This window comes from Temnothorax nylanderi, unplaced genomic scaffold (genome assembly GCF_030848795.1).
Source record: "Temnothorax nylanderi isolate EJ_2023f unplaced genomic scaffold, tnyl_v1.0 TNYL_tig0010_pilon, whole genome shotgun sequence".
Lineage (NCBI taxonomy): Eukaryota > Metazoa > Arthropoda > Insecta > Hymenoptera > Formicidae > Temnothorax > Temnothorax nylanderi.
In genome coordinates this window covers 194,179-220,991 of record NW_027249072.1, presented here as the reverse complement: position 1 = coordinate 220,991, position 26,813 = coordinate 194,179, and the positions used below count along the sequence as shown (strand labels likewise).

The 26,813-nt window shown below is 38.8% G+C and overlaps 1 protein-coding gene and 1 long non-coding RNA gene across 18 annotated transcripts in view; one reads left to right on the top strand and one right to left on the bottom strand.

The window, feature by feature from the left end:
• The window catches only part of LOC139787509 (serine/threonine-protein kinase MARK2), an 84,138-nt gene that overhangs the window by 38,351 nt on the left and 18,974 nt on the right, over positions 1-26,813 (top strand). For 3 of the 17 annotated variants that reach the window (XM_071726627.1, XM_071726624.1, XM_071726625.1), the window contains exons 1-4: positions 5,942-6,699; positions 17,847-18,853; positions 20,235-20,526; positions 26,503-26,718. In XM_071726627.1, the coding sequence (XP_071582728.1) occupies positions 18,120-18,853; positions 20,235-20,526; positions 26,503-26,718 (1,242 nt within the window). In that variant the 5' untranslated portion in view covers positions 5,942-6,699; positions 17,847-18,119. Of the gene's footprint in view, positions 1-5,937; positions 6,711-13,378; positions 14,396-17,839; positions 18,854-20,234; positions 20,527-26,502; positions 26,719-26,813 lie in introns of those variants that run through there. The other 14 variants (XM_071726632.1, XM_071726633.1, XM_071726634.1 and 11 more) reach the window with 11 other exon arrangements.
• LOC139787515 (uncharacterized) lies at positions 21,290-23,531 on the bottom strand. The gene is made up of 2 exons (XR_011722653.1): positions 22,254-23,531; positions 21,290-21,735 (listed from the first exon to the last, which is right to left on the bottom strand). It is a non-coding gene; the product is annotated as an uncharacterized lncRNA (long non-coding RNA).

Sequence of the window (26,813 nt, the reverse complement as noted above, 5' to 3'; positions counted from 1 at the left end):
TTCATCAAAATTGAGAACTGGTAAAAACATTTTAATAATCCACCGTTTATCTTGCGTTTTGGATTCTAATTTTAATTTTAGATTGCTTTACGACAAATTAGTAACTAGCAATATTAAACATTAACCGAATTTATGTTATTTATATTTATTATTTTTATCCTTGTTATGTTTATCATACGGATTTTATTTTATAGATTATACATTTATAAATTTCATAGAAAAACACGTGTGTTACGCGAAGTAAATAGGTGCCAAAAAGTTTATCGCGAGCTCATCAACCTCTCAATTTACCACATACGCGGAGTCAGCCGTGCTCGATCACGTGATAAAAAAGGTCATGATGTAATGCGGTCGTTGTAACATATCCCGACATATGTTATATTCACAAGTTCTATAAATATCCGCCTCAGTCTCCCCGCGTAAAGGGAGATCTGCTTTCTAAGGACTTAGCAGATCTAATCATGTGCTCACAGTCGATACAACTTTCGCCATTGTCTCGTGACTATGTATTCAGATAGAAAAGTCTGTAAGAGAGTTCATAATTATCGGCTGTTTCCACGGAAACGCCCGTATTAATCTCCATCGGCAAAGTACCGTTATGTTTGGTATGATTCATCGTGATTTGAACTGATATCGACAACTCTTCGTTATACAACCGAAACAATTCGAGCGACGCATTTAGATATATTTTACTTTATATCTAATATCTATACTAGTATATTTCTGTTTCTATATTGTAAATTGTATATATTTGTGAGAACGAAAGGTGAATCTATATATGATTTTTAAAATGCAATTATATACTGTGGTGCTTTTATCTCCTTTATATTGAAACTGTTGAAAGTCATACAGTGCCCACGTTTATTACCGTTCTTTTTTTTTTCTTTCTGTACTAAAAGTCGGTTTTACTAAAGCGAAAGTTGACGCGAGAATCTCGAAGTTGCCGGTACATGGTTAAGAGTGTAAATGCGCTTTCGAAGCTCCAGGTCTTCGACGCGACGCTTGCTAATGAGATACAATAACGACGATATAAATTCGATTATGTACCTTTGCACTTTTTATCCCGCGCGTTTGCAAAGTTCTATGAGAAAAAGCAGATGCATTTACAGCTTATATAATTCAGTTAAGTGTAAGTGATATAGGGAACTTTCGCGAGGAATTCGCAATAATTCGCTTATTGCAATGAGAACATTTGCGCGAGTATGATTTTCATCGCGTGAAATAAAGAAAGTAATATAATAACAAGAAAGTGTCTCGCGGGAAACTTTTAGTTTACTCCATGCTGTTTCTTTTGTATTTCATTTCATCGTCTGGTGTTCTTGAAAAGACAACAGTCTATTGTTTGCAAATGCTTTGCAAACGCTTGCATTATACCTGCTGATGTACACTACTGTACGTATCGCGAATATTTTCATCTTTAATAATGTAAAATGTGACGCTTTACGTTGGACGTACTATAGTATCATATCAATTAATGTTTAATTTTTAATTACTAATATAATTCACCGTTTAAAGCTGCTAAAGCAAACATATATCTATTAACCAAGTAATTGATATCGAATCACATAACGGAACAAGTGACACGCTATAATTATCTGTACGCACTTTTAATTCATTAAATGTTGGCATATACGATATTCATTATTTAATATAGTGCTGCCATCTGTAGACAGGCGATATCGCTGTAATAAGCAGCAAGGTTTCTACCAGCATTCTGTTTGCATTTTAAAAGTACGAGTGTTGAGTAGATTTTTTTTTTAAGAAACTGTCGTGGATATCAATAAAATTTTTTATCAGAGATCAGTCTTGTTTGCCGAAATTAAAATCTTTGAATTATTATGATATTTAAAAAATGTAATCATTCTACTATTACAAGAAAAATGTTTTTATTTATATAATAAATTATTTTGGCAGAGCTTTAAACTGCATAATTAAATTAAATTAAATTAAAATTTTTCTATTCTTTTTAGTCTTCAATTTTTATTTGTTTTCTAATATTTGTATGTGTATATTTTTACACAGCTTTCTATTGTTTTTGTTCGTTAAAAGCTTTCGATATTGATGTATCGTTAACATATCCCTATTCAGAGCAACACTCATGAATTTCTTCTCTCTCTCTCTCTCTCTCTCTCTCTCTCTCTCTCTCTCTCTCTCTCTCTCTCTCTCTCTCTCTTCCCGTGATTCACTCAGCGATACAGAGTCGAAACCCGACCTGAGATGGAGATAATCGCGCCGCGTGAAACCCTTTGGACGCACCGGGACGTAAAACTCGTTTGCCGTATGCTGAGCGTGAACGGAAGTCAGAAAGGAGGCAGCACTGGCCGAAGATCTTACGCAATCTTTTGTATCGCGAACCGTATCGTAGAATAATTATTCCCACGATTCAACAGCTGGCTGATTCTGAATAATATCATCGTGTAACTCCGCAATGCTCCGCTTGCTGACAAATAAGTCCATTTATCGAAAGTTTAATTACTGATACAGAGCCTTCAGCCTCGAACGACCTAAAGAAATTGCAGAAATTCTCATCTCGATTCAGTAATTTACGATCTCTTTACTTTGCTTTCATAATACCCCCTAAAGGTACCTAGAATAATATTATAAAATTACTAAAATATGAAATATATAAAAAAAGCTGATGTTAGCGAACGAAACGTAAGAAATTCATAAACTACGTTGATTAAAAATATCCATTTTAATTCATTCCACATACTTAAGTCGCTTTTAAAATAACCGACTGTGTATAAGTCTGGAATCAAGTTTACATCTATATCTGCATGCTACTCGACGCGGTTGCTTGGCCACTTGTGGCATATAGTTACTAGATTCCCCTCGGTTCTATAGACCGATCCCGGAGATTGTAGAAATGAGAGAGGTCCGTCGATGTTAACGCTTCGCCTGCAATTCACCGAGCAAATCATTATATTGCAGGGATCGAGTTTAACTCAGTAGCAAAAATAAATTTGCGTGCGAAGAACTTGTTCGGTATATATGAAGGTATATACCTGTATCTAAACTTCCATTTGTATCTTATCTCCTTCTTATCTTATTTACACACTTTTATACTTTTATTTTTTTATCTTGGACGCACGTGTATGTACGTTTTGCTCGTAGACGTAACGACCGTGTCTCTAAAATACTTCGCTGAAGGCTATAATTATTCGAGAGAAAATTGTACTGGTTTTTCTGCGTTTTTAAAATGCGATATCAACGGTTGAAAAAATACGAGCTTCGTGCTCCAATTATTCCGACCTTAGTCACGATGACCCCGATAAAAACGCTTGCACAGAAGTAAGAACTCGCGGCTTATTTCAAATCTTCTATTTACCAACGATGAGTCGCGCGTTCAATTCTCATTCAGTTGAACGCGGTGTTCAAAATAAATTGGAAATTGCGAATTGTGTGTAAAATAGATCTTCATTCTAGACTACCAAAACGCATCTGCTCATTTATCTATGCTTTTAGATGAACGTCCATGTATTATAGAGATGATAATGAAAAAATAAAACGCAAACAATAACAAAGTATACATCTTTAACAATGGTTTATTTTATATTATATGAAAATTATCTACAAATCGAAAACGTTAGTTATCTCTCTACGTTTTGAATTTTCGTCGAGACGAGAGGAATGCGTTCTGAGAGTTAATCAGCGTGCATACCACGGATGGTCCACCACGGCGCGGCGCGCGGCGGAAAGGGCAATAAAAAGCAGGGATAACCGATAATCCTTGTAATCATACGCTTCCGCCGCTCTCTATCTTTTCAGCAGTTGAGCGAATCAAGTTCCCAGACTGCAATCTTATCGTATATTTATCCGCGAAACTGCTGCCCGAAGGAATAGATGCACGCGGCTGACCCGTCCAACTGAAATTTAGCTCCACGATTTTACGTATGCGCGACAAATGACGGAGCATTTGGCGTTATATAATCAGTCGTCTTGCGACTGGCTTGCAATTCACGCAATTATCATTCTCAAAATTATATCCATTCTTCGTATTGTGCTCCGAGGAGTTGATTCGTTGATCATAGAGTAAAAAATCGAATAGACAAACGTTACTTCTTTCTTCGTATTTTTCTGAACGTAACGAGAGACTGAAAGAAATCCAAGCAAGAAAGTTTCTGCGCCTAAAACTAATTCCTCTCACGTTCAACATTTATATCTCAAACTTTAGTGGAAACTAAACTACTTCTACTAACTATAAACTTACTAAACTTACTAAAAATTCGCACAGTTTGAAACAACAGATCGGGAATATTCAAATAATGTGTGCGAATAAAAAATCTATCAAGTTTAATCCCCTTTTAATATACCTATCCTTTTAATAAAAAGGTATAATAATACTTAGATAATTTGCCTTCTTGGGCTATATTACGTTTCAAAAAATTCTCGAATTTCCATTTAAAAAGTTATCGCGTTTCTTCACGAATTACGTTTCACGCAGACATTTGGAAACGGTCTCTCGGAATCGAAAGACTATTATAAGATTGACCGATAATACAGCGGAGCGCGACAATAAAGCTGCACGAAGTAACGTAAAACGGGCATCGTGTCGCAATTATCCTTTTACCTCGTCCCTATTCGCGTGAATCGGTAATTCGTTCCGCGATCGGCTCCCGTTCCGATCGATCGATCCCGATTCCCGATAGAGAGCACGAAGGTTGCGATCACGCGCGCGGTACGGGCGCAACTCCATTGAATGCCCTGGATAACGTGTCGCGACTCGCGAGTGGGGCCCGGAGACGGAGATTCGGGAGAGTTGCCAGCTCTTGGCTCGCTTGGCTCTCTTGACGATCAGCAGATCAGTCTTTTGCCAGACGCCGGACCATGCCGGATCCAAGGTCGACGAATAAAAGCGTCGCCGATCGGTCCGGATTGTGGTCGGTTCGGACGGGGACTCGCTCGCGGCGAGCCACGTGCTCCTCTTTATTTTATATTTTCTATGATAATAGTTTTCAATTTTTTTCCGCCCCGCGACGAGATGTATCACGTACTTACGATTTTTTTACAACTTGCGTGTGTTGCGCGAATACAACGAGCTGTGAGTTGATTGGGAAAATCGTATCCGCGTAAGGTGATCAGTTTCCGCATGCTGAAAAAAAATCACGGGCGAGAGAGAAAGAGTGCGAATGCAAAAGTGTTTTGGCTGAATACGCAATTATTTTTTTTTATTTCTCTTTTCACACGTGTGGATTTACAAATGGTGCTGCAAAGTAGATATATGATTCTCTTGATAGATTTATTATCTAGTTATAAATTTTGCGTTGCCAAATCCAGAATCCGATTTATAATAAAGTTATTATTATATAGATGTTCGATTAAAATGGTATATACAAAATTAATTATTTGAAACCTAAGAAATTCGAAATTATGTTGAGAGTACAATAACAGATGCATAATTTTAAATTATTTTAACATATTTATTTTTATTCCGTGCCGAGTCTCCTAAGAGAACGCCAAATAGAATAATAACAAGCATATATCACATAGCATACACGTGTGTCGCAAGATACAAAATAACTCGAAAATCTATTTTATCTCTATAGTTGCAAAATTCGTTATCGAAGCAACAAGGAATACGATTATCCACAAAAAAAAGTACACATATCACTTGAAATTCTTAATATTGTCTCCCAGTTTTTCTCTGATATCATTATTATACAAAAATCTTGTAGTAAAATGTACAATTAGATTAAACCGCCTGACAAATCGTCGGGCGTCGTCGATGGAGCGAACGGCACTGTTATCGGCATGGCACTTGCACCTCGGGTTCGTCCTACGATAGTACGCGCGTCGCGCGTCGCGCGCCGCGCACCGGCTGGTTAGGCTAGCAGGAGTAGCAGGTCGACTCATGAGTCACGAACGCCGGCTGCGAGCTGCGACTCGCTTTCGCCGGTCCGCGTGGTCGCCCGCGTCACCAAGCGTAGCAGTCGTAGCAGTCCGGTTGCCGTCGTCACGCGCGCTCGTAGTTCTCGTTCGAGCTTCGAGCCACTTCGAGCCACTTTTCGTGCCGCCGGTGCCGCGTCTCGCCGAGTTGCCCAACCGAACGGAGCGGCGAGACAACCGTGAACCGAGCCGGGCCGAGCACCGAGCCGAGCCGAGCCGAGTCGAGTCGAGTCGCGACGAGTCGAATCGAATCGAGCCGGAACCGAACGAGAAGAGCGCGCGCACGCATCTCAGTGACGCTTGGCGTGTGCGTTACCCTGTGTCACGACTAGTCACGAGTGCGTGCTGTGTGCTGGCGTGGCGTGCACACTGCACCGTTCCACACCAGACTACACCGCACACCACGCACATCGCCGTCCGTACTTGGAGTAGTTTTTTCTTCTTTCCGGTGCTTACGGTTTTCGACACTCCGCCGCACTCCGCCGCACTCCGCCGCACTCCGCGCCGGACCTTAGACTCTTACGAAGATCGACGATCACACCCGAAGCTCGAACTCTTTATCAGCGAGAGACGATAATGTGATCCGCTGCGTCCTGCATCGTAGTGCTCGAGCTCAACGAAGGAATATCGGAAAAAGTGTGGTCGTCCAAGTGTTCCGTAAAAATAGCGTGCCGTTATGTGCGACGATCGACGATACGCGCTTCTTCACGCGGAAATCTGCAGTTTCTTACTTCTCCGTGGTGCCGCGGTGCTGATTACGGTAAACTGTGATAATAGTGATAACGTTTGAGTGATTTCATCCGATCGAGCAAGGTGAATTATTTGTACGTGACGACATAGGCTTGGGGAATTTATATGCTAGCCACATTCTCTCTCTTTCTCTCTCTCTCTCTCTCTCTCTCTTTCTCTTAACCACGTATAAAATGTTAGAATCCTGTTATAAATTATTGATAATCGTTAACCTATATTCAACTAAAGTTTTTAATATATTATCGAGTTTTATAACATGATACAGTTTATCGAGTCAATAAGAACGTTTCGCCTGCAAAAAATTAAGGTAGCGAACAAATCTCGCTAATCCACCAAACAAACGTATCCTTAAGCAAGGTTAGGTTACGTAGTAAAACTGCTTCTCGCGTGTCAATCTCGCAACGCATTGTCGCTACGTCTTTCTCTTAAGCTAACAAGAAGAATAAACAAATTCCAATAGCAGTACGTGCGATTTTGCGGCATTACGTCATGCTACTGTACGCAAATATGCATGCGATTTATTTATGTAGACTCTGATCGTGTCCACGACGACCACGACACGAGGCACAAACCAACAGCTGCTTATATTGCGAATAATCTGAATGATAATATTTAAACGTTCTTCGCTCACGAAAAGAGACTCACGATTCCGTGCGAATTTCGCGAAACATTTTATTTCATACGACCGCCGCGGCCGCGCGTTATAATGCTACGCCAATTTAACACAGACCTATTTCTCGAAATAATCACTATTTTATAGAAATAATTTAATATATTCTATTTTCTATTTTTTATATCGTTTAGGTGAATCGAATTATCATCTCTATCATTCTCTTTCTCTCTTTGTTTGGAAAAAATAAAAGTGTTAAAGCGCGCGTTTTAATTCACACCTACCTCGCGCGTTTAATTGTAAGATAGAAAACCGGAATCGCGAACGTGGCCGAAAACGTTCCGCGTTATTAGTTACCGTAACGACTTTAAGCCGTCTTATGGCCGGGGCCGGGATAATCTTTTCTCTTCTCCCCTTCCCTTTTTCTCCTCCTGGGTTTCAGGGCGCGATGCCGCGAATAGCGCGCGTATAAAAAAGCAAACGAAAGCAACGAAAGAATAGATAGACGGAAGTGCGCGCGCGTGTACGCGGATAAGAATTAACGGTTTATATAACTACCTACCCATATAGCATATAATTCCATGGTTGCGCCTTGCGAGCATAATTAGTACGAGACTGTGTTCATTACCCTTTGCGATATTACGCGTGTTTCGGGTCACTTGGATAGCTTTTCCTTCGCCTCACCGTGACTCGACTCTTTGTTCATCTTAACAATTTGCCTTCTACAAAAGATAACGTCTAATCTAGATTAATAGCTTCTTGGAAAATTACACGAATTTATCGCGCAGAAAGAATACATCAAAATGAATCAGATAATCTTACACAAGACTAAATTATTTGAAAAATTTACAAACGTGACGTTACTATTACTATGAATCAAAGTAGCGCAAGGCTTTTATTTCTGGATAATTATATTAGACGTCTTTAATTGGTTTAGCATTATTTTATATATTATTTCAAAAAGAGAAAAAAGTTTAAGTGCAATGTAAAACTGTTTGTAGGAAAATATGTTATATTTATTTTATTTTCAACATGCAGTTTAGCTAAGGTTATATATATATAAAGTTATGCGACGTTGGTGCAACCGGGCCTAAGGAGAACATTGCACGAGAAAAGTGTTATTACTTTTTTTTCCCCACATCGTGTGTGCTGTTATATTGGATATAATCGAGCTCGATGAACGTATCCAAGTTTAAATTAGCCTATTACATTCAAGCGACCAGACACCAATCGTTTATTGAAAATTGTCATCGGAAGGCCATCCGTGGATGGCCATCTCTTCTCGCATTAATCGAAAATTATACGTTTTAACTGGCTCAGTATTTACACGTATAATTCGCAACGATTGATTAACCGAGTCAGCCACGCGGCCGGCGCGGCGACCGCATTCTCGCATGGGAAACACCTTTTTGTCATTTATACTTAATGAAGCGTTACTATAGCGTTACTATCGCTATATCGCTCGTTAATTCAACAACGTGCGCGTAATCATAACGATTTTGTTTTATCGCGAGAAGCAAGAAATGACCAGCTGCGGTTATCCTCTGGATGCAACCAACATCGCTTAATGTTAATCATAGTTATCTGTGCATAAACCAACAGTACACTATAACTGATTTCTTCGGTACGAAGTCCAGTATACGTATGTTTAACATAAATTATCGTTATAAATTCCCTCGTAGAATTCCATAAATTTGAATTGCAGATCTCGATCGCGTATAAGTAATCAGATTTTTATTTTACATTTTTCGATGTATGTGAATATACCCTATTGCGCTCATTTTTTCCAAGGAATTTAAAAAGTCTTAATTGTCTCGTTTTTATCTTTATTTCTTTATACGTGCAATATAGGGTACAGGATTTTTTACGTTATATTTGTAATATGTAGAGAAACTAGCGATCGCTGAGCAACGTCGATCAAGTAAGAGTCGCTGGTACTTACAAGTTCGAGAGATTCAATCGAAACGATGAGTTACTCAAACGAAAGAGCGACATAGCGCCACAAGGGTCTTAAGTTTATCGCGCTCATGGACGACATATATCAATAGCAGGTTTAATTGCGGATTTGACGGGGAAAGTTTGATTAAACGGCCATTATTCCGCCGAGATAACGCACAATCTGCGATTCAAATGTTCGTCCCTCCGTTTTCCGTTTCTGCCGCGAGCATAGCGCGGAACAAAGGGAAGTTTATTTCTCGGTCGTAAGTCGTAAGCTGTTTTTCGAGCGATGATACACGCAAAATAAGGTTTAAAATCATGATTAACAAACGAAAGAAACAAAGAAAAATGCGTAACGATAAACATCAGAAATTACAAACAAAATTGTTTTGTATAAAAGTATCGAAACTTTACATATCTATTACAGAACACACTAAGCATCATAACAATTACTACAAGCAGCTCTATCGCTATAATATCACAATATTTTTATTAGTATTTTCATATATTTAATTAATTATTATTGCTGAACATCACAGCAGTGGACATATAGTTACTGAAAATTTTACAGACATGTAAATATCAAATTTATTTTGCAATCTTATACTCAAAAGTATGTATCATTCGTTTCACTTTGCTGAACTATTTCGTTTTCTTTTTCGTCGTTAAACGACGTAAAATAATTTCTCCTCGCGAGAATCCGATTGTCGCTTCATAATTGCTCACTACTTTACTTGATTAATCTAGCTTTTTTCTCGACCGACAAAAGCGACGAACTATACTCAAGACACCATTTTATATTCGTTATGCTCGACAATAGGATTCTCATAACGGCCGTTGTGCACTAGAAAAACAAACGAGCTGCGAGTCTTTTCTGTTCATCCTCAACTGCCGTTGCTTAACACACCGAATGCACAAAAAAGAAGGTATGAAGCAATCGACTGACGAGTGTAATACTTAACGATTGCAACGATCTATGGATTGGAGGATTTCGATGCAACAACAATATGGGTTACATAATTTTTGCGCGGAGGGGAGGTCTACCGCAATAAAAATGTTGATTACTTAGTATTATGACGACATACCGCGGTCTTTCCTGGTTCACTCCAAGTGACATTTTGATTATCTTGCGGAATGCAGTAAGGTGGAATTTCTTATCAATACGGATGTATGTTCAATGAGACTGTTACGAGAACTTCATTTTTACGTTCAGTGCTTATTACATAATTTTTACAATTTAAACGAATTCAGCAAAACTTGTAGTAAATATTAAATATTCAAATTATGCGCAGAAAAACCAGAAAGCAATCTTCTTGTTTGTTTTATGACTCGTAAATGTTCTCGTAGATGAAATGTATGCAACATTTAGCAATATGGTATTACTTTGCATATATGGCATTAGCCATGAAAAATTATCTTCTGAAAATATGCAGTTTGCAATGTTTTTATTTCTCTAATAGAATTACGCAATAGAATTAGCGATTTTTTCGAGTGAATCACTTCGTGCCAATGGTATCTGGTACATAGTACCTGGTACCTGGTACCTGGTGTGTGCCTGCTCCTCGATAATGCTTCCCCGTGATTGCAGGTATTTGTTACGTCGAACAAAAGACCTCGCGCCAGCTATCGCGCTAATCGTGAGTCGCGCATCGCAGCACACGTGCACGCAGTATAACTGCATTTTACTCTTATTTTGAACGAACGTGGATTTATTGATGCAGCATTTATCGACATCATATCTCACTCGCCTAAATTGAACGATAAGTAAACGTATTTTAAATTAACAAGAATTGACATTGAAAATCATTTGAATAAATGGATACACAACAATGGATATTAAAGTTAAAAAGGCTGAGATATTATTATATTTTTCTAATTTAAAATATCCATTTTGTTCTATCGTCGAAATATGACGCAAATAGAGAAGCAGCTGGTTTATCTTGAAATAAACGGTTATTACAATAGATGAGAGTGCGTTGCGTAACCTGTTACAATTAAAAGATTCTTCTCTTGCCCCGACGTTCTCCTAGTTCAACAAGATCGTAGCGCTCGCTCGGAAATTGATGGCCGACCGTTCTTTTATCCGTATATTTAGCCTTCGTCGACGCTTTTAGAGCTTGTTCCTCCGCCTTGGTAACACGCCTTGGCACTACCGGAAATAAAGACGTTCCATCCGGCTTTTCTAACATGACCAGTGCAACGTGCCATGCGACGATGGATGCGCCTTGTCGAGCGCGACGTCTCGCTCCATAAAGGACATTGTCAAGAGGCGGTAGCGGCGCCGCGCCGCGTCGCGTCGCGTCGCGTCGCGTCGCGGCGGTTATCGCGAGCAAACGTGGGCGTCTCGAGGACAGCCGAGGAAGTGCATCCTTCGCGTGTTCGGACGTTCGGACATTTGGACGGACAACACAATTCTCCCCTACTTTCAGCGCGCATCTTTTTTAATCCGTGGTAAAATGTTGATTGCCCGGATATCCGTGTGTTATTTTATTTAACCGTCACACCCGTCGCACACTTCTGAAAATAATTTTTTTCTCTTTTCCTTTTTCTTTTCGTTTTTTCCTTACCTTCTACATATATTTTATCTCGCTGTAGGTATGTATAACTATATGTATAGCAAAGTAAAAATACACCGTACGGAAAATTTAACGCGATCGACAATTTCTGACATCAGAAAGTTAACTTAGAAAAAAATCTTTTTTGTTGTTATTTGATATTGACAAACTCCGCAAGATTTTTACCAAGTTAAAAAGTAAATCTTCTCACCAATAATTTTTTAAATTATATACGCGATATAAACATTTATATTGCGACATTTACATGATAAAGTTTATCATCGGAGTATAGAGTAGGTACTCTCGACCATTCTTAACTCGCGCTCGGCCACGTCATACTCCTGTTTTCTCGACCGCAAATCCTCATTTGCTGACGAGGCCGGTTATTTCGTCGGTTTTTCTGCGGCCCTCTAACGAAGTCCTTCGCCGGTATGCAACGGCGCGACGGCGCGGCGTGTCGGTGCATCGCGTGTCGCACGCGAAAGCTTTGAACAATGGATAGCACCGCACCGACAACGCCAGTCTACGTACATACGCGTTCGTAAGTTTTTATCACATCGCGAATCGCGGTACCGGACAAATTTATCAATTAACGCAGCAACAAAGAAGAAAACTGAAGAACTGAATTTAAAAAAACTGAAAAATAGATTTAAAATACAATTTCTCCACTATATTATTAGTACGTTAAACTGATCTCCATAGAGTGCATTATAATTTTGATTCGCTGTTGATCTGAATTAAAATCATGTTATTCTGTATTGATCGTGATTTCATGTACTAAGCTCGTGATATACGTGTCACTTCCCCATTTACATAACAAATTAGGATTTTTTTATTTGTCATCTGCTGGCACGCAACACACCCACAAAAACAAGCTTCTTCAAGCATTCCAACAAGAAAGAATATAGCGCAGCTCCTATCTATCGTAAGTCAGCGCGTTACGCTGCATGCCTAATGATTAATGACTCCCACTTTCTTATCTGTTTGCTTATAACGCGCTGACGCTGACATTATGTCTCGACGAAAGTCTGGCGAGCGTCCAAAATACTTTTAAACGTGTTTTATGATACGGTTTGGTAACACTAAGCTGCTAATTTTGTTTGTTCGTGCGCGAAGCAGGCAGAGTATTGAGCCGCGCTTTTCATTGTCCTCGGAGAGAATCGCTTTGATCGACATAAATCATCCGGATGATTCGACACGTAAGAACTTTGCGATATATTCCACGAACCGTTTGTTGTAAATGTCATATCATATAGCTCTCTCTCTCTCTCTCTCTCTCTCTCTCTCTCTTTTATACCATAGAAATAATATAATGTATAATTATATATTTTTTTTACGAATCGATCCAATATTAAATTGCCTCTATGTTCATTCTAATTAATTGATTTCTATTGACATTGAGATATATAGCAGAATTATTTTTATACCAATAAAATTGTCTTAGACAACAATAGATTCTACTGCGTTGATAGTAATAATTTCTTGTGTATAAAAAGTTTATAATTTAATAGAAAAATTTTGAAGAAGTTTATAATGATGAGAAATTTAGAATATATATCTAGTATATTCGTGAGTAAGTACTTGAAGCGTCAAGTACTTCAATATCTACATATTCCAAGATTTGCAGAGCTTATCTCAAAGATTCTTTTTAGCGTGCTTGTGAATGGGGCGTGGCAATAGTTACGAAACTACGAGTGGAAAGCACGAAAGAGCACAAAATACTTGATCTTATTAAATAAATGAGGAACGTACGCGATTTTTAAGTGACTCGGTTAATCTGCACGCATCTAATGCCTATTACAATTACGACATATACATATATATATGCAAATTTCACGTTTCTATCTCCCACTTGTTTTAAGTCCATTTATAGAGTTGCGTAACAAATTCACGGCTATATCAGCAATCGGTTCGAGGTAGCAAACCGGAAATAACGTAGATTTGGAAATAATAAAAATTTATTTGTAAAATAATCCTTACGATTTCAATTTACGATTAAATCGATGCACATTATTTATACGTCTACATTATCTTGACTGTTTTATGACTTTATTTCAGACTTTTTTAAAAGAAAGATTAAAAAAACTTCATTGACAGAGTTAATCACTTCTCTAATGGCTCGTTTCACTACGGTCGATTAAATCGAATTTTTACTATTTCGATAATTTAGAATTGCTGAAAAAATAAATGCGATATTATTTACATTTCACAATTTTATCACTCACCACTATTATCATATCACACATGTTTGTGGTCTTGATAACTCGCGACATCAACTAGAAAATACATAATATTTTACGCCACTTTTACGCTTTAGTACGACGCGCATTTCTCGATGTATTTTATCGTTTCGCGACTCCGTGCGTACAATATATATAAGATTCTCGGCGCGACGATCGTCAGTGCCGAGTGTTAGGTAGACACGCTATCGCTTATCAGTAATCTACCGCTGATAAACGGCGTAACGAAGTCGAGTTGGCCGGCCCCAAGCGCTTATCGGTGCCTTTCGAGAAATGGACCCAGTTCGTCATAACCGGCCGTTGTCCGCACAGCCTTGGTACTGCCTCTCTTTCGTCTTTTCGCTCGTTCGTTTCTCTCCTTTTTTCGGGATCGACGCTTTCGAGAGACAAAGAAAGAGAGGGAGATCGAGCGCCGAGTGAGTTTTTAGTTTTTATGTGTCGTATTTGTGAACGAAAACTTTGCGCAGGTGTAAATTTCTGTGCAATATGTGTGTATGTGAGTGGCACGCATCGCGCGTATGGCACGCAACTGATACTACTGATAGCGCGTGATCGACGGAAATTCATATTCTACGGTTTCTCCAATTACAATTTTTAATCTCGGAAAAATACACGCGTTTCGCATTGTCGCATTATCGAATATAGCTCATGGCACCCGAATGCCGGCAACATATTTAGCCGATAAAAGGAAATTTGTCAATATATATATGCTCTCTTTCTCTCTCGGCCACAGAGAAGTCCTACTAACGTAACGCTTTCTCAGAGAACGTTAACTTAATCCTCAAATATATCAAGCGTATCATACTATATATATACTTTCAGGTTCTATACATATACTATTGATCATGCAATTTTCTTGGAACGTTTGAATTCTTTGCATAACCGTCTTCCCGAATTATCAATTAATGAAATAGAAATATCAACTTTTTATTTTACATCTTTCTGAGTTTTCGTAATCCCTCTTTCTGTTTTTGTCGTTTTCCTAGAGAGTGTTTCTCATATTGCTATATTTTTATAACTGTTATGTAGACTAAATAATACAGGATCTCGTGTAATCTAAGGATTAGTTGAAAACTTGCATTTGCGGTCATCCTTATGATCCAATCGCTTCTTAATCGCGGGAAGAGACGGTTGCCCGTTACGAAGTCGCTTCTGCGAAACAATGGAAATCCCACATTGTTATTGAATGTTCCTACAGCAATTAATAAGTACAAAGGCAGATCTGCATCGAGCCTATTTATTAAGAACGCCTTTAGGTCGCGATGATTGCACTATGCTTTGGGCAATTATGCTTCACCCGGAACTCTCTCAGCCTTAGTGAAAAAGAATTTCTTAAAACGTCTTGCAATACTGCACTAGAAATACACAAGATGTACAGGATCTCTCTGCATCTTGTGTCAATCTATATAATTAATTAATCTTTGATTAACACGGAACAATATCTAAATTTCGAAATAAATAGATTAAATTTGTCTTAGAAAATAGTATCGGAAATATTAAAATTCCAATACTTGTTAAGCGATAAATGGTGAACAATAAAAAATTGTGGAGAATTTTCTGAGCTTCACGAATGAAGTTTTAAAGGGTAATAAACCTCTATTCTTTCTTTAGTTTTAATGGAATGTAATTTTAATAGGATTTTAAGATGTTTCGTCGCAAACAAATTTAATGTTATTTGTCAAAGAGTTGCGAAGATAAATGAACTTAAACTGCTCAAAAGTCTACAGAACTTCTTGCAATCCGAGAAAAGGACTGCGAGTGATCTGGGACACCCTGTATAATATAGCTGATCTACAAATCTTCTTAATCTCCGTACTCTATCCCGTTTGCTCACAATTTATGACTCTATCGCTTCGTTGAAAAACAGCGTCGGTGTTTGCATCGATCGTTCGACAAGTTTTCTTCGACAGCTCTCGACGAATTGGTCATATGTATGTATCGTCTTGACGAATAATCGAATATTTCAATTGGTTGCGAGGCTAATTGATCAGTCGTTATTTTAAAGTGTAACATTATAGATCCATTATGCATCATTCTTCTTTTTATTATTAGTTTCAATTTTTTTTTTTTTTTTTTTTTTTTTTTTTTTTTTTTTTAGTAAAACCTGTGTGTTTATCTTTAAATATCTGCAATCAAAAAGATACTGTTATCTCGCCTTTTAATCTTTTAATCTACCACGCGACATTTGCAAGTGTATTACGAGCTGATAAAAATGGCGGAAATAAATCCTCTTGTAAAATCTTTACTCAGAATATGAAAGTTTTAAAATAATCACAAATTACTATCTATGTTAACCTGTACTAAAAATATAACAATTTGCAACCTAAAAATTACAATCATTATCCGAAATATCAATTAATATTAGGGAGGAATTTTATTAGCATAACTTATCATTGGCCGTTTTGTTGGTGAATTTTTTAAATTGCCGTAAGTTTTTCATCGTGTATACATTCGAAATAGCATGTTCAATTTTCCATTGGCAAAATTGCTTCCCTACCCTTTCATCTATCGAGGGATCAGGTCACCCGTTTCTAAACTTCTCGTTTCAATCTCGGAGCAAATTTCCGGCTGGCTGCTTCACCTAAGGGAACGAATAGAAACGCCACTCGTAGAGCGCAAAAATTGGTGGTTCGTTTATAATCGTTTATTTCGTTAATTCGTTTTATCGGAAAATCACTGTGAAAAGAAAATTAACATTTAAATAGTTGCTTGGATTTTCGTCTGTTTACATACGAAACTGCATTTCCAAAATCTTAATAATAATTTAGTTTAATCGATGAAACAACTGAATTTGCAAACATAAAAAATGATTAGATGACGTAATATGAACTATGTATTTCCATAAGAATATTTTTACATATTATAAAATTAATTTCATGATAGACACTGTTTATTATACATATACATCTTGGCTTTTGAGTGATAAATTTCTCTTGGATTTCGTAAAACGTTAATTGTTTATGATATTGTGTATATATATATATATATATATATATATATAAACCGTTGAAGAAATATATTTCACTTTATCGTTGTCGGGCCAGATCGAGGCAGAACTAATGGAAAATCATAAGTACACGCATCCTTATCATTGTCTTAGAACTGCACGGGGTATGACGTATTCTTTATACTCGATATCTCGGCATATCTCCGATCGTTTCGATAAAAATAATATGACATCCGTGAAATGAATATCGTTCTTTTTTTTATTGGTTTGGGAAAGTTAATAGATTAATATTGAATTTATTTGATTCGTTTGTTGATATTTACTTGACTTAAAGAACAATTCACATTTCGCATTTGATGCATAATGCTTATATGTATTATATGGTGACAAAATTTGCTAAATATTATTTTATGTAAATTTAAAGACTATTATTTATTGTATCATCATTGAAAAAGTCCTTTTCGTAACAGATCACTAGATAATTCTTTAATGTACAAAACTGTTCACCTCTTATCATACTTTTTGTACGAAAATTTTCCAATGTGCTGACGCATTTGACTTAACGAGTTAATTTCGTTTGATTAAAAGCTATTATGTAATAGACATCTGAGTCACAGATAAAGACATACGCATGTTTACGAGTCTCCGAGCTTTATTTATCGTCTACTCGCATTAAACCGCGGTAATCCACGAAATTGCGAGCCTTCTTGCGTACCTATCTGCTTTATTGTCTACAACGTTATGATTGCAAAAAGAGCCAACACACAGTGCCGCCGTTCAATAAAGCTTTATTACCCTATCTACAAAAAAGCCTATATCCGTACCGCTTGTTCGCTTATTGATACATGTGATTGTGAATCGAATGAAGGTGTAGAGGAAGAAAGAGAGAATCGGTCAACTGGCTCGTGGTTCATTCTCAGGTTCTGGGTTCTGTATGATGTGTTTAATGATGATCGTCGCAGTGCTTGACGTCTTTTCTTAAAAAGAAAAACACGAGTCTTCTTCTTGACAGAAACTAAATCTTCAGTGCAGCGTCATTGACCGGTTTGGCCGTTGAATCGATGTTGAAGGTTTATCAGCGGCCGATACGTTATCTACAAAGGATCGTCTTACGAAGACGAGATTCTCAAGGAGAGCCTGAGAAACAGCAACGGCGGCCAATTCCCGTCTTCGTTCCCACGTGAGATTTCTCGATGATGGACGATCGAGAGAGCCCGTTCGTGCGAGCACAGGCCAGCAGAAGCCTGATTCGGCCGCAGACAGGTGCACGAAAGTTCCTGACGCCGTCGTCCGCAGAAAGGACAGTGCGCCAGCTGAATCGACAGGCTGCTAACGAATCGAGCCCGACGAGCCCGATATCGAAGCGATTATCGGCGCCGCTCACGCCCTTGGAAGGCTTGAAGCAGTGGGAATTGGTAGAGGATGGCAAGGGTTTGCAAGTAGTTGAGAAACGGGCCGGCGCTTTAAGCCCGATCAGACCCAAGGAGATGGTTCCCACGAGCCCGCTCTACGGTCGCACTCCTGTTTCCGTAAAGAGACTCCTCAGCGACACGAACATGGACGCGAATCTGGAGGAGAAATTGAGAGTCTTCAATGAGTCGAAGATTATCCAACCGATCGGACTTCCGTTTATCCACCAGAGGACGGAACTGACATCACCCGCTCAACTGTCGGCAGAGCCCAAGGCGCCGCTCAGTCTCGATTTGATTCTGAAACAGCAGCGAACAGCGTCGACGGGCACGACGACGATCGAAAGCACCGACATGCTGCAACGATTGGAACAGCAAGTTAAGGCCATCGAGATGAGCACGATCGCCGCGAGGACGCGTCACTTGGAGAACAGTTCGGATTTCGGAGCGGAAGTCCAGCTCAGATACCAGGAACACGAGGACTTGTTGCGAAACATCACCGACGATGAGGCCGAGGGGTAAAATACATACTCTCTCTACGTCATACGTCAATCATTCACATTCACACGCTCATTCACATCATCGTCGATACCTCTTTCGCACACATTCCAAACACATCTTGCATCTTCCTCCCTTATTTTTCTTGATTCAAAGACAGTATTTGGTGACATTCGAGAGATTTCTTATTAAAGAAGATAGTTATTCAATTAAACGTTTAAAAAATCAAAACTGTCTGTTTTTATTTACAATCGATCTCCAGGATAATCATTTTCATTAAGGAGAAGTAATAGAAATGTCAATCCTGAAAACAAATCTCAAAAATAATTTATTTTTATCTCGATAAAAAGATTTAAGAGATTAATTATGTTTTAAAATTTAATATATCATCCATCCATCCATCGTGATCATAATCTCAATCTTCGCACGTTAATCGTCGTCGAGAAGTTCGAGTCACGGTATTTCAATCGGTCAATACCTGACATACAGACGCACGATGCACGATCCATTTACACGTTACGTTTACAGAGCGACGATAGCCGTAGTCGCCTTAGTGATAATTGAGGAAATCGCCGTCCAACCTCCGCCTGATCCTCGTCGCCGCGCGCCGTACCGATTACCTACCTACCTACCTACCTACACGCCTGATCCGCGCACAATTGACTGTCCGTTTACACCCACGCGTGTCCCTTTCCTCGATACAATTGGCATTTAGTTTACGCAATGTCGCAACCGTGCAGCGATTTATTCCGTGATTTCCCGTCCGCGTCGGTCGGTTCATCGCCATTACACGTCGGTCATTACACGCCCAACCGGGAGAGATCAGGGGAGTAGTGCGTGCCGCACTGGCAGATGTTTTGATGAATAAATATACCGGGTGTCTGAATAGCTTGCAAGTATCACGCACAGATCTCGATAATTGCTCGATCTCGCTTCGATAAAAATATCAAGATAATATTTTCTGAATTATGAACGATTGAAAATAAATGGTTTCGCGCGAATTGTATCTGCCGGTGTATAAACAGATAACAAAATGTTATTCTCCAGTTTATTTTGAGTGGACTTTATCATAACAATATTTTAATTAAAGATTTCGATACCAAAAGATTTAATATTTAAAATTAGAAAAGTGTTTAATTTCGTTAATTTTTGCCTTTATATCTGTTCTATTCTCGAAATGCATCATTCTCTCCTTGTTACGTTTGCAATGATCTCTCCACATCATCCCGAATTATCAAACACACGTTATCACGCAAAACGCTCGAATTATGACGGACACTTGTACACCTGTCTGTTATTATTGATTATTATTATACTCACGATACACGATGCCATAAAACATTGAACGGTCGAAGAAAGAATTGTGACAAACAAATCATAATGAAACGTCAACGAAAAAAGGGCCTTGCTGTTGCACCGCGGGGACGCGACACGGAATTCCACCGGAAACGCTGGCATCGCGTCAAAGAAGCCCACCGTTAAGTTGTCCAGGACCGCTTCGGATACGCGGCGCGGACAAGAAGCGGAGATGAGAGCGCAATCCAGGATGCCGCAAACTCGCGCGATCGTCCGGCCGATAGTTACCAAGAAGGATCATCAGCGTCATCAGCAACCACAACAGCAGAACAACGCAACAACCATCCCGCTCAAACCGTTGTCAGACATGCAGAAGGGTATTCAGAGCGAGAAGGAGGTAGATATATAATATGTACATATATATACGTATAATAGGCATCGGTTGCAGCGTTATCACTCACGTCAGAAACATTATCGGGAAACGTTATCGAGCGTCTTGTCGATAAAGTGATTTCTATCTGATTTAAGGAGAGAAATAAATAATCGCGTCACTTTTTGATGTCTATCGTAGAATAATTAGACTGTATATGGTATTACGCAGTTATAACTTTGCTGAGGATTATCTAGCGATATCTAATTATCGAAATCACCCACGGGCCGTGTGAGATACACGAGTGTTAAGAAAGTAGAGATAAAATCGCATACGATAATCGCAAGCATAAATGATGTAAAGTAAAAACGTTAAAAACTATACCTATACGCGGTCCGCAGCGCAATCACGCGCGGACTTTACGATCACTCATATATGTATATCGACGATGTGTGACACCCTCGCTAACGAATCGAGTGCAAACGAGTGGCAACGCAAATGCACTTCCACACTTACGTCACACGTATGACTCGTCTGCGGCTCATCCGTTCGACCTGAAATAATCCGGACGATTTCCCCGCTTCGTCGAAGCGCCATTCGGATGTCACTTTATGACGATCGTGCAATCTGTCGAAGCTAATTAATTCCGCATGCAGAACGTATTTGAAATATTTCGGGAATTTCAGCTAGTCTTCCTTCTCTTTGTCTCTTTGAAAAATTATTTTTTTTTTATTAACGGAAAATACATATAAATTCTTTTGAGGCGCAAATATAAAAACTTACTCGAGAGTAAAATGTATTTTTTTTTTAATAAACATAAATCAAGTGAGTTTAGAAAAACATTTTCAATTATTTGGACTATCTTAATCTAATTACTGGATCAAATCAAACAGGTTTTTCTGGCACTTGATAGAAAATATCGAAGATATCATAAAAAAGATAATTTTTCCAATAGAATTCTTTTATATGCATCAATATAAACTGACGGATGTCATAGCTTTTTAATATCGCACATCATGGACACGACAAGTCAGCAATATATCTGAAGCGAGACTTTATTTTCCATCCGTATCAACTTTTGTGTCGCGCCATAAAACAAATTTCAGATGCACTCCGCAAAAGCGGAAGTGCTGGCATTGTTTTACTTCGTGTATTTCGCCATTTCCCATTTTCCTCGCCGTTTTATGGAGACATAAATAATAATCTTTGTAGAAATCCGGCATCAGCAGTCTTCGTCTGTATAAGCATTGCGAGTTTCATTCAAGTTGACGATGATTTTCAATTTAAAATTGCTAATTGTATATAATATGCGTATTACTATATATATATATATAGGATTAATAAACAAAATATTTAATATTGCAATTAAAATAAGTTGATATTTTTTCTTTACTTATTCACGGTAGCGCGATCAAAAGTTGTTTGCAAAAATAGGTTCTATTTATCGCAACACGTGCGTTGATCTATTTACCTGTTAACGAAATGCATAAATAACTTTGAAATTAAAGAGATGCGTTATAATTAATACATTATTTTAATTATTTTAATTTAGATAGATTCGAGTGCGTTGAGTTTTTATTTGAATTGCGTTAGAGAGAACAACGCAGCTTGATCAACTAAAAAGGGACTCTCTGCTGGCTCTTTTGTTTAATAGAGCATCTAAACGGAGCTTCCCGATTTATTTGTTAGTTCACGTGTACGCGATTCTATTTTCCGTGGAGAATTCGCGTCAACTTAGATCTATTCTTATCTACCTTTTACGTGGAGTGGATGTCCGCGACTCTTGGTTACTTTCTCGGTCGATTGATCAGCTGACGGAAGCTGGCTCTCTCGCTCTTGTCCCTTTCAGAAACTTAGACTTTATCCTCTTCATACTGACTCTCGAGCATCCTCACCTAAGTATCTAACGAGAAAAGAAATCAGTGCTCTCACAAGCATGAAAATAAAACATCGTAAATTTGTTGCGATAAGTTTGAGCGATTTGTTATTTTATAATTGTCGCGATATTAAGATTGATACTGTCCGAATTTTGATTTATTCTTATCTATTGCATGCAGTCATGCTCAAGTTTTAGAGTATTGTTACGATTTAGAACGCCGTAAATAATAACGATTAATAATTTTTTAAGTCCGTTTTCTAATGATTTTTTCTTGCTACGTATAAATACAATGTTAAGTAAACTCTAGAAATACGTTGTTCACGTTAAATTAAAGAAAAGTTAATGACACAGGCTATTTAACTATTTGACATTATACTTATGAGATTCAATATACTTATCAGTCTCTCATATATCAGTCTCTCATAGCGCTGAACTATGTTGCGATAATCTTCTCGGTGTTCATAGTAGTAGTTGATTCGAGCAGCTGACGAGGCGAAAACTCGTTGCTATAGGTAGGAGGACGATAAAGGTGAAGATGTGGCATCCCACACTTTACAACCCACAGATGTGTGCGTCATCATCAGGATGTATCGATATCATAGAATTAGAGCATCTTTGATATTTTTCTACTTTACTATAAAACGATATCATGCTAATTTCACCTTTCTTTTTTTATTTCAAAGCGCTAATATTATAAATAACCATTTCTTCCGCAGTTTCGATAATCATAAGGAAAAAGTCGTATCTTTTTCAGCTCGTGTTGAAAATTTCAAGCGTTTTCTTTTGGGACACGTCAATGCCTGCGTTCCGCGACATTCGGTCTTCAGTCCGATCAGCTGACCAGCATGAAACCCTCTGTTATCTCGACTGTGAGCGTGTGAGCAGTACCCTCGGCTAAAAGGGTAGAACACGAAACAAACATGTGTCGGTGGTTCCCACTTTCCGCGACGCATGCGTTCTTCCATCGAAGAGGGGGTGGCAGAAAGGGTGGGCGAACGACGTCGAGGCTGGGCATTCAAGGGTGGTTCGCTCGCACGTTTCCACCAGAGGGTGGCGGCACCGTGTATTGATTCTGTTCTCGCATCCCTCGGTTGTGTGGTCTCTTCTCCGAGGGTGGCTCGTTTCGAGGGTGGAAAAGGGAGAAGGCAGTCGCGTACGGTCGTCGTCGACGACGACGACGACCAAAGCAACCTCGCGTTTCTCGATCGTCGTTTTTCTCGTCGCTCTTTTTTGCTTTTTTCTCTTTCTCTTTCTCTTTCTCTTGTGGAACATGACGCTTAACAATCGTGATAGACAAATGAGAAAGTTTCGCGAACGGTGACATCGCCTCTGCCCTTGACACAAGCCGGAAGACAACTCTCGACGGAAGCGGATATCGTGGAGAATTCATCATGAGACATCTAGGGTGATATTGAAGCTCCCATTGGATTCCACAGTCTCGATAGGGTCGAGAACCTACGAAAGTCTTTTGATAACGTGTATTTCATAGTTAATTTGTGATTTGTGTTTTGATTAATTGTCAGTGAACCGTCATCGGTGATGGATCGATGTTAAATGTGAACTGTGCTATATAGGTCGAGAGATGGTGTCGCTGACGTCCTACCTAGCTATCGTTGACCGAAGGTTGACAAGATAGCGATTAGTTTAGTCAGTGACGTCTGAAGGAATATTGTATATGTGATACGCCTTCGCGCTGAAATATCCTTGGATTCGATTGCGACCGAATTTGGAATTCATTGATAAATATTCCAAGTGATCTGTATATCTACGTCTAAGTTATTTTCATTGAAACGGAGTTTCTCAAAAGTTATCGCCCCACTTGGTCTCGCAAAGTTACCGCAAGGAGAGCAAGCTTTCAGAAAACAACAAATCCGAGAAATGCAAGCTACTCTAGTGGAGTAGAAATATCATCTTCGAGAAATCGATTTGAGATTCAATCGTCAATACCAGTACAAAGAGTGCCTAATGGAATATATCGGACAGTGATGTTCGCAGAATAATATCTTGTATTTTATAAACGATCCGCGCGGCAAAATGATTGAGAGAGATTTATCAATCGAGAAATGTAATTCAAACGTCATCGGAATTCGAAGAGAAATGTCCCTTTAAATTATGGTACCAAAGTTAACGGATTATTCTCATTTATTTCTCGGCAGTCGGAGATCGAAGTGTGTTTGCCTAGCGACAGATGGTAGCGACCGATATAACAATCGGTTTATTTCATTGAAATACAGTGGTGGATTTTATACGACACCGCGCACAATTCTGGTAAAATGAACCAGCGTGGCGATACGCTTCGCAAGTTGACTCATCGCTCGACCTTCCAAAACGATCGACCACGGGAACTGCGGTACTCGATCAAGGAAATCATCGTTGGTTGGTCATCATTATCGAAGAAGAATCCAGAATTAAATTAATCCGATTGTTAATAAATGATCGGAAAAAAGAGTCGCGCGATCCGTAAATCGTGACCATCGCGTGACGTCGACATGTGAAACGAAGCGATTAGCGATTATAGTGACGGAAAGATCGAAGAAATCCATTAAGATCCACGATTATCTCCTGTCGTGTTGAACTTTTTCTGTGCGTTCTCGCGATATCGGCGGACAGACAAATCAAACAATTTGCAGGCCATTTAAATCGCGCGCATGCGAACACGAGGAAGCGGTCTACTGTCGGATCCGTCGTCGATCCGTCGCCTATCGATTGTCCTGCTGAGACTCGCAAGCAGTCAAACTGGCGGCCTCTAAAGCTGCGGCCACCACCAACTCGCGCAAGATGGTCACGCGTGGCCTCCTGCGGGTAATAACCGTTCGATCCTACGAAATTAATTGTCAAGTTGCTATTCTAATTACTTTATTACTCTTTATCTCGTCTGCTTTTTATCATATCCGCCTTTATATTTTTATCATAAATAGTTTGCAGCTTTTATTCTAAATTCTTGATGCCTCTTATAACTCAAAGGCGTGTATCTGACTGGTCGCGAGCATAGTGCATTTAAGTACTCCGACTTCTTCATAAATACTTAATAAATACATGTCGATTCTGCCGTTTCTCTCTTTTTCTTCTCTCTATTTTCCTTTATTAGAGATATTGCGATAAGAGGTAAAAAATCGCACATGCGACGTCGACGTTGACGTCGCACGTGGACGTAGCGCAACGGTTGTCCTTGCGATTAATACGAGAGAGTCCAGCGTGTTCCATTTGGAACAATCTGTATCTGGTACACGAGTATCTTTAACGAGTTTTAATTAATTCCATTGACAATGGCCGTTGCAGCCACCGTGCTTGGAAGTGTCAAGTGCGGCCGCGCAGGCATGTGCGTATGCGTAAATAAATGCGATATTTTGCGCGAGAGGAGAGGTCCGCGATTCCCCGCGATGTGGCATTCTCGAGGAATGCACGCTGAGCTCTTAACGAGCCTTTGCCCCGTATTTCTCCTGCCCACTCCTGCCCCATTCCGTGACTTTAAACGCCGCGCTCGGAGATGCGACCTAAGTTTCTGAAATAGTTGGCTATTTACGACGCAACTTTGCACGACGTTCTCTCGTTTCTCGAAATAAATTAGCACGCTCGGTACATATAGCGTTTGCAATAATTTCCAAGTTATTGAATTTAGATTACAGATTATATTACATAAGTCGCTAAACTTTTAATTTAATTATACGTTTCTTGCTCATATCTTGTTGCGAAATCGTTCAGTAACATCGGCTATTTTAGTTTTAATGTATCTATTTATATATGTATATATGTATATATTTTTTTATTTATCTTATTAAGAATTAAACAAATATATATATATATATGTTTTTTAATACTTTTAATTTCTAATATTAACAGTATATGTCTCTAATATTTTGTTTTCTGAATACATACCGGTATTTAGAATGTATAATTATACAGAGATATAGAGTCACATTGAGAACAAATCAATCGAAACTGCTCTTGTCATTTGTAATTAATCTTACAAAATAAAAATTGACATCTACGCGTTTGAAAGAAAAAATTTCGCTGCGATTTTTACTCAGAAATGAGTGTTTTGCATACAGCAATTTGACGACAACATTGTCTATAATTCACTTGACTTTTATTTGCTTATCGATCATGATTTTTGTGTGTTACAGACGGGGGATGGCGTAGGGGTGTCGAGTAGCGGAGGTCGGCTCTCCTCGAGGAGTCGAACCTCCGAAGAACCTCATATCGGCAAGTACAAATTACTGAAGACCATTGGCAAAGGCAACTTTGCCAAGGTGAAACTTGCTAAGCATGTGCCCACGGGGAAGGAAGTAGCCATCAAGATCATCGATAAGACTCAATTGAATCCCGGTAGTCTTCAAAAGGTAACACTATATCGCTGTTATCTTATATATTCTTATCATTCTTTTTTTTTTTTTTTTTTTTTCCAAAGACTCAATGAGCAGAATTGTAAATATAA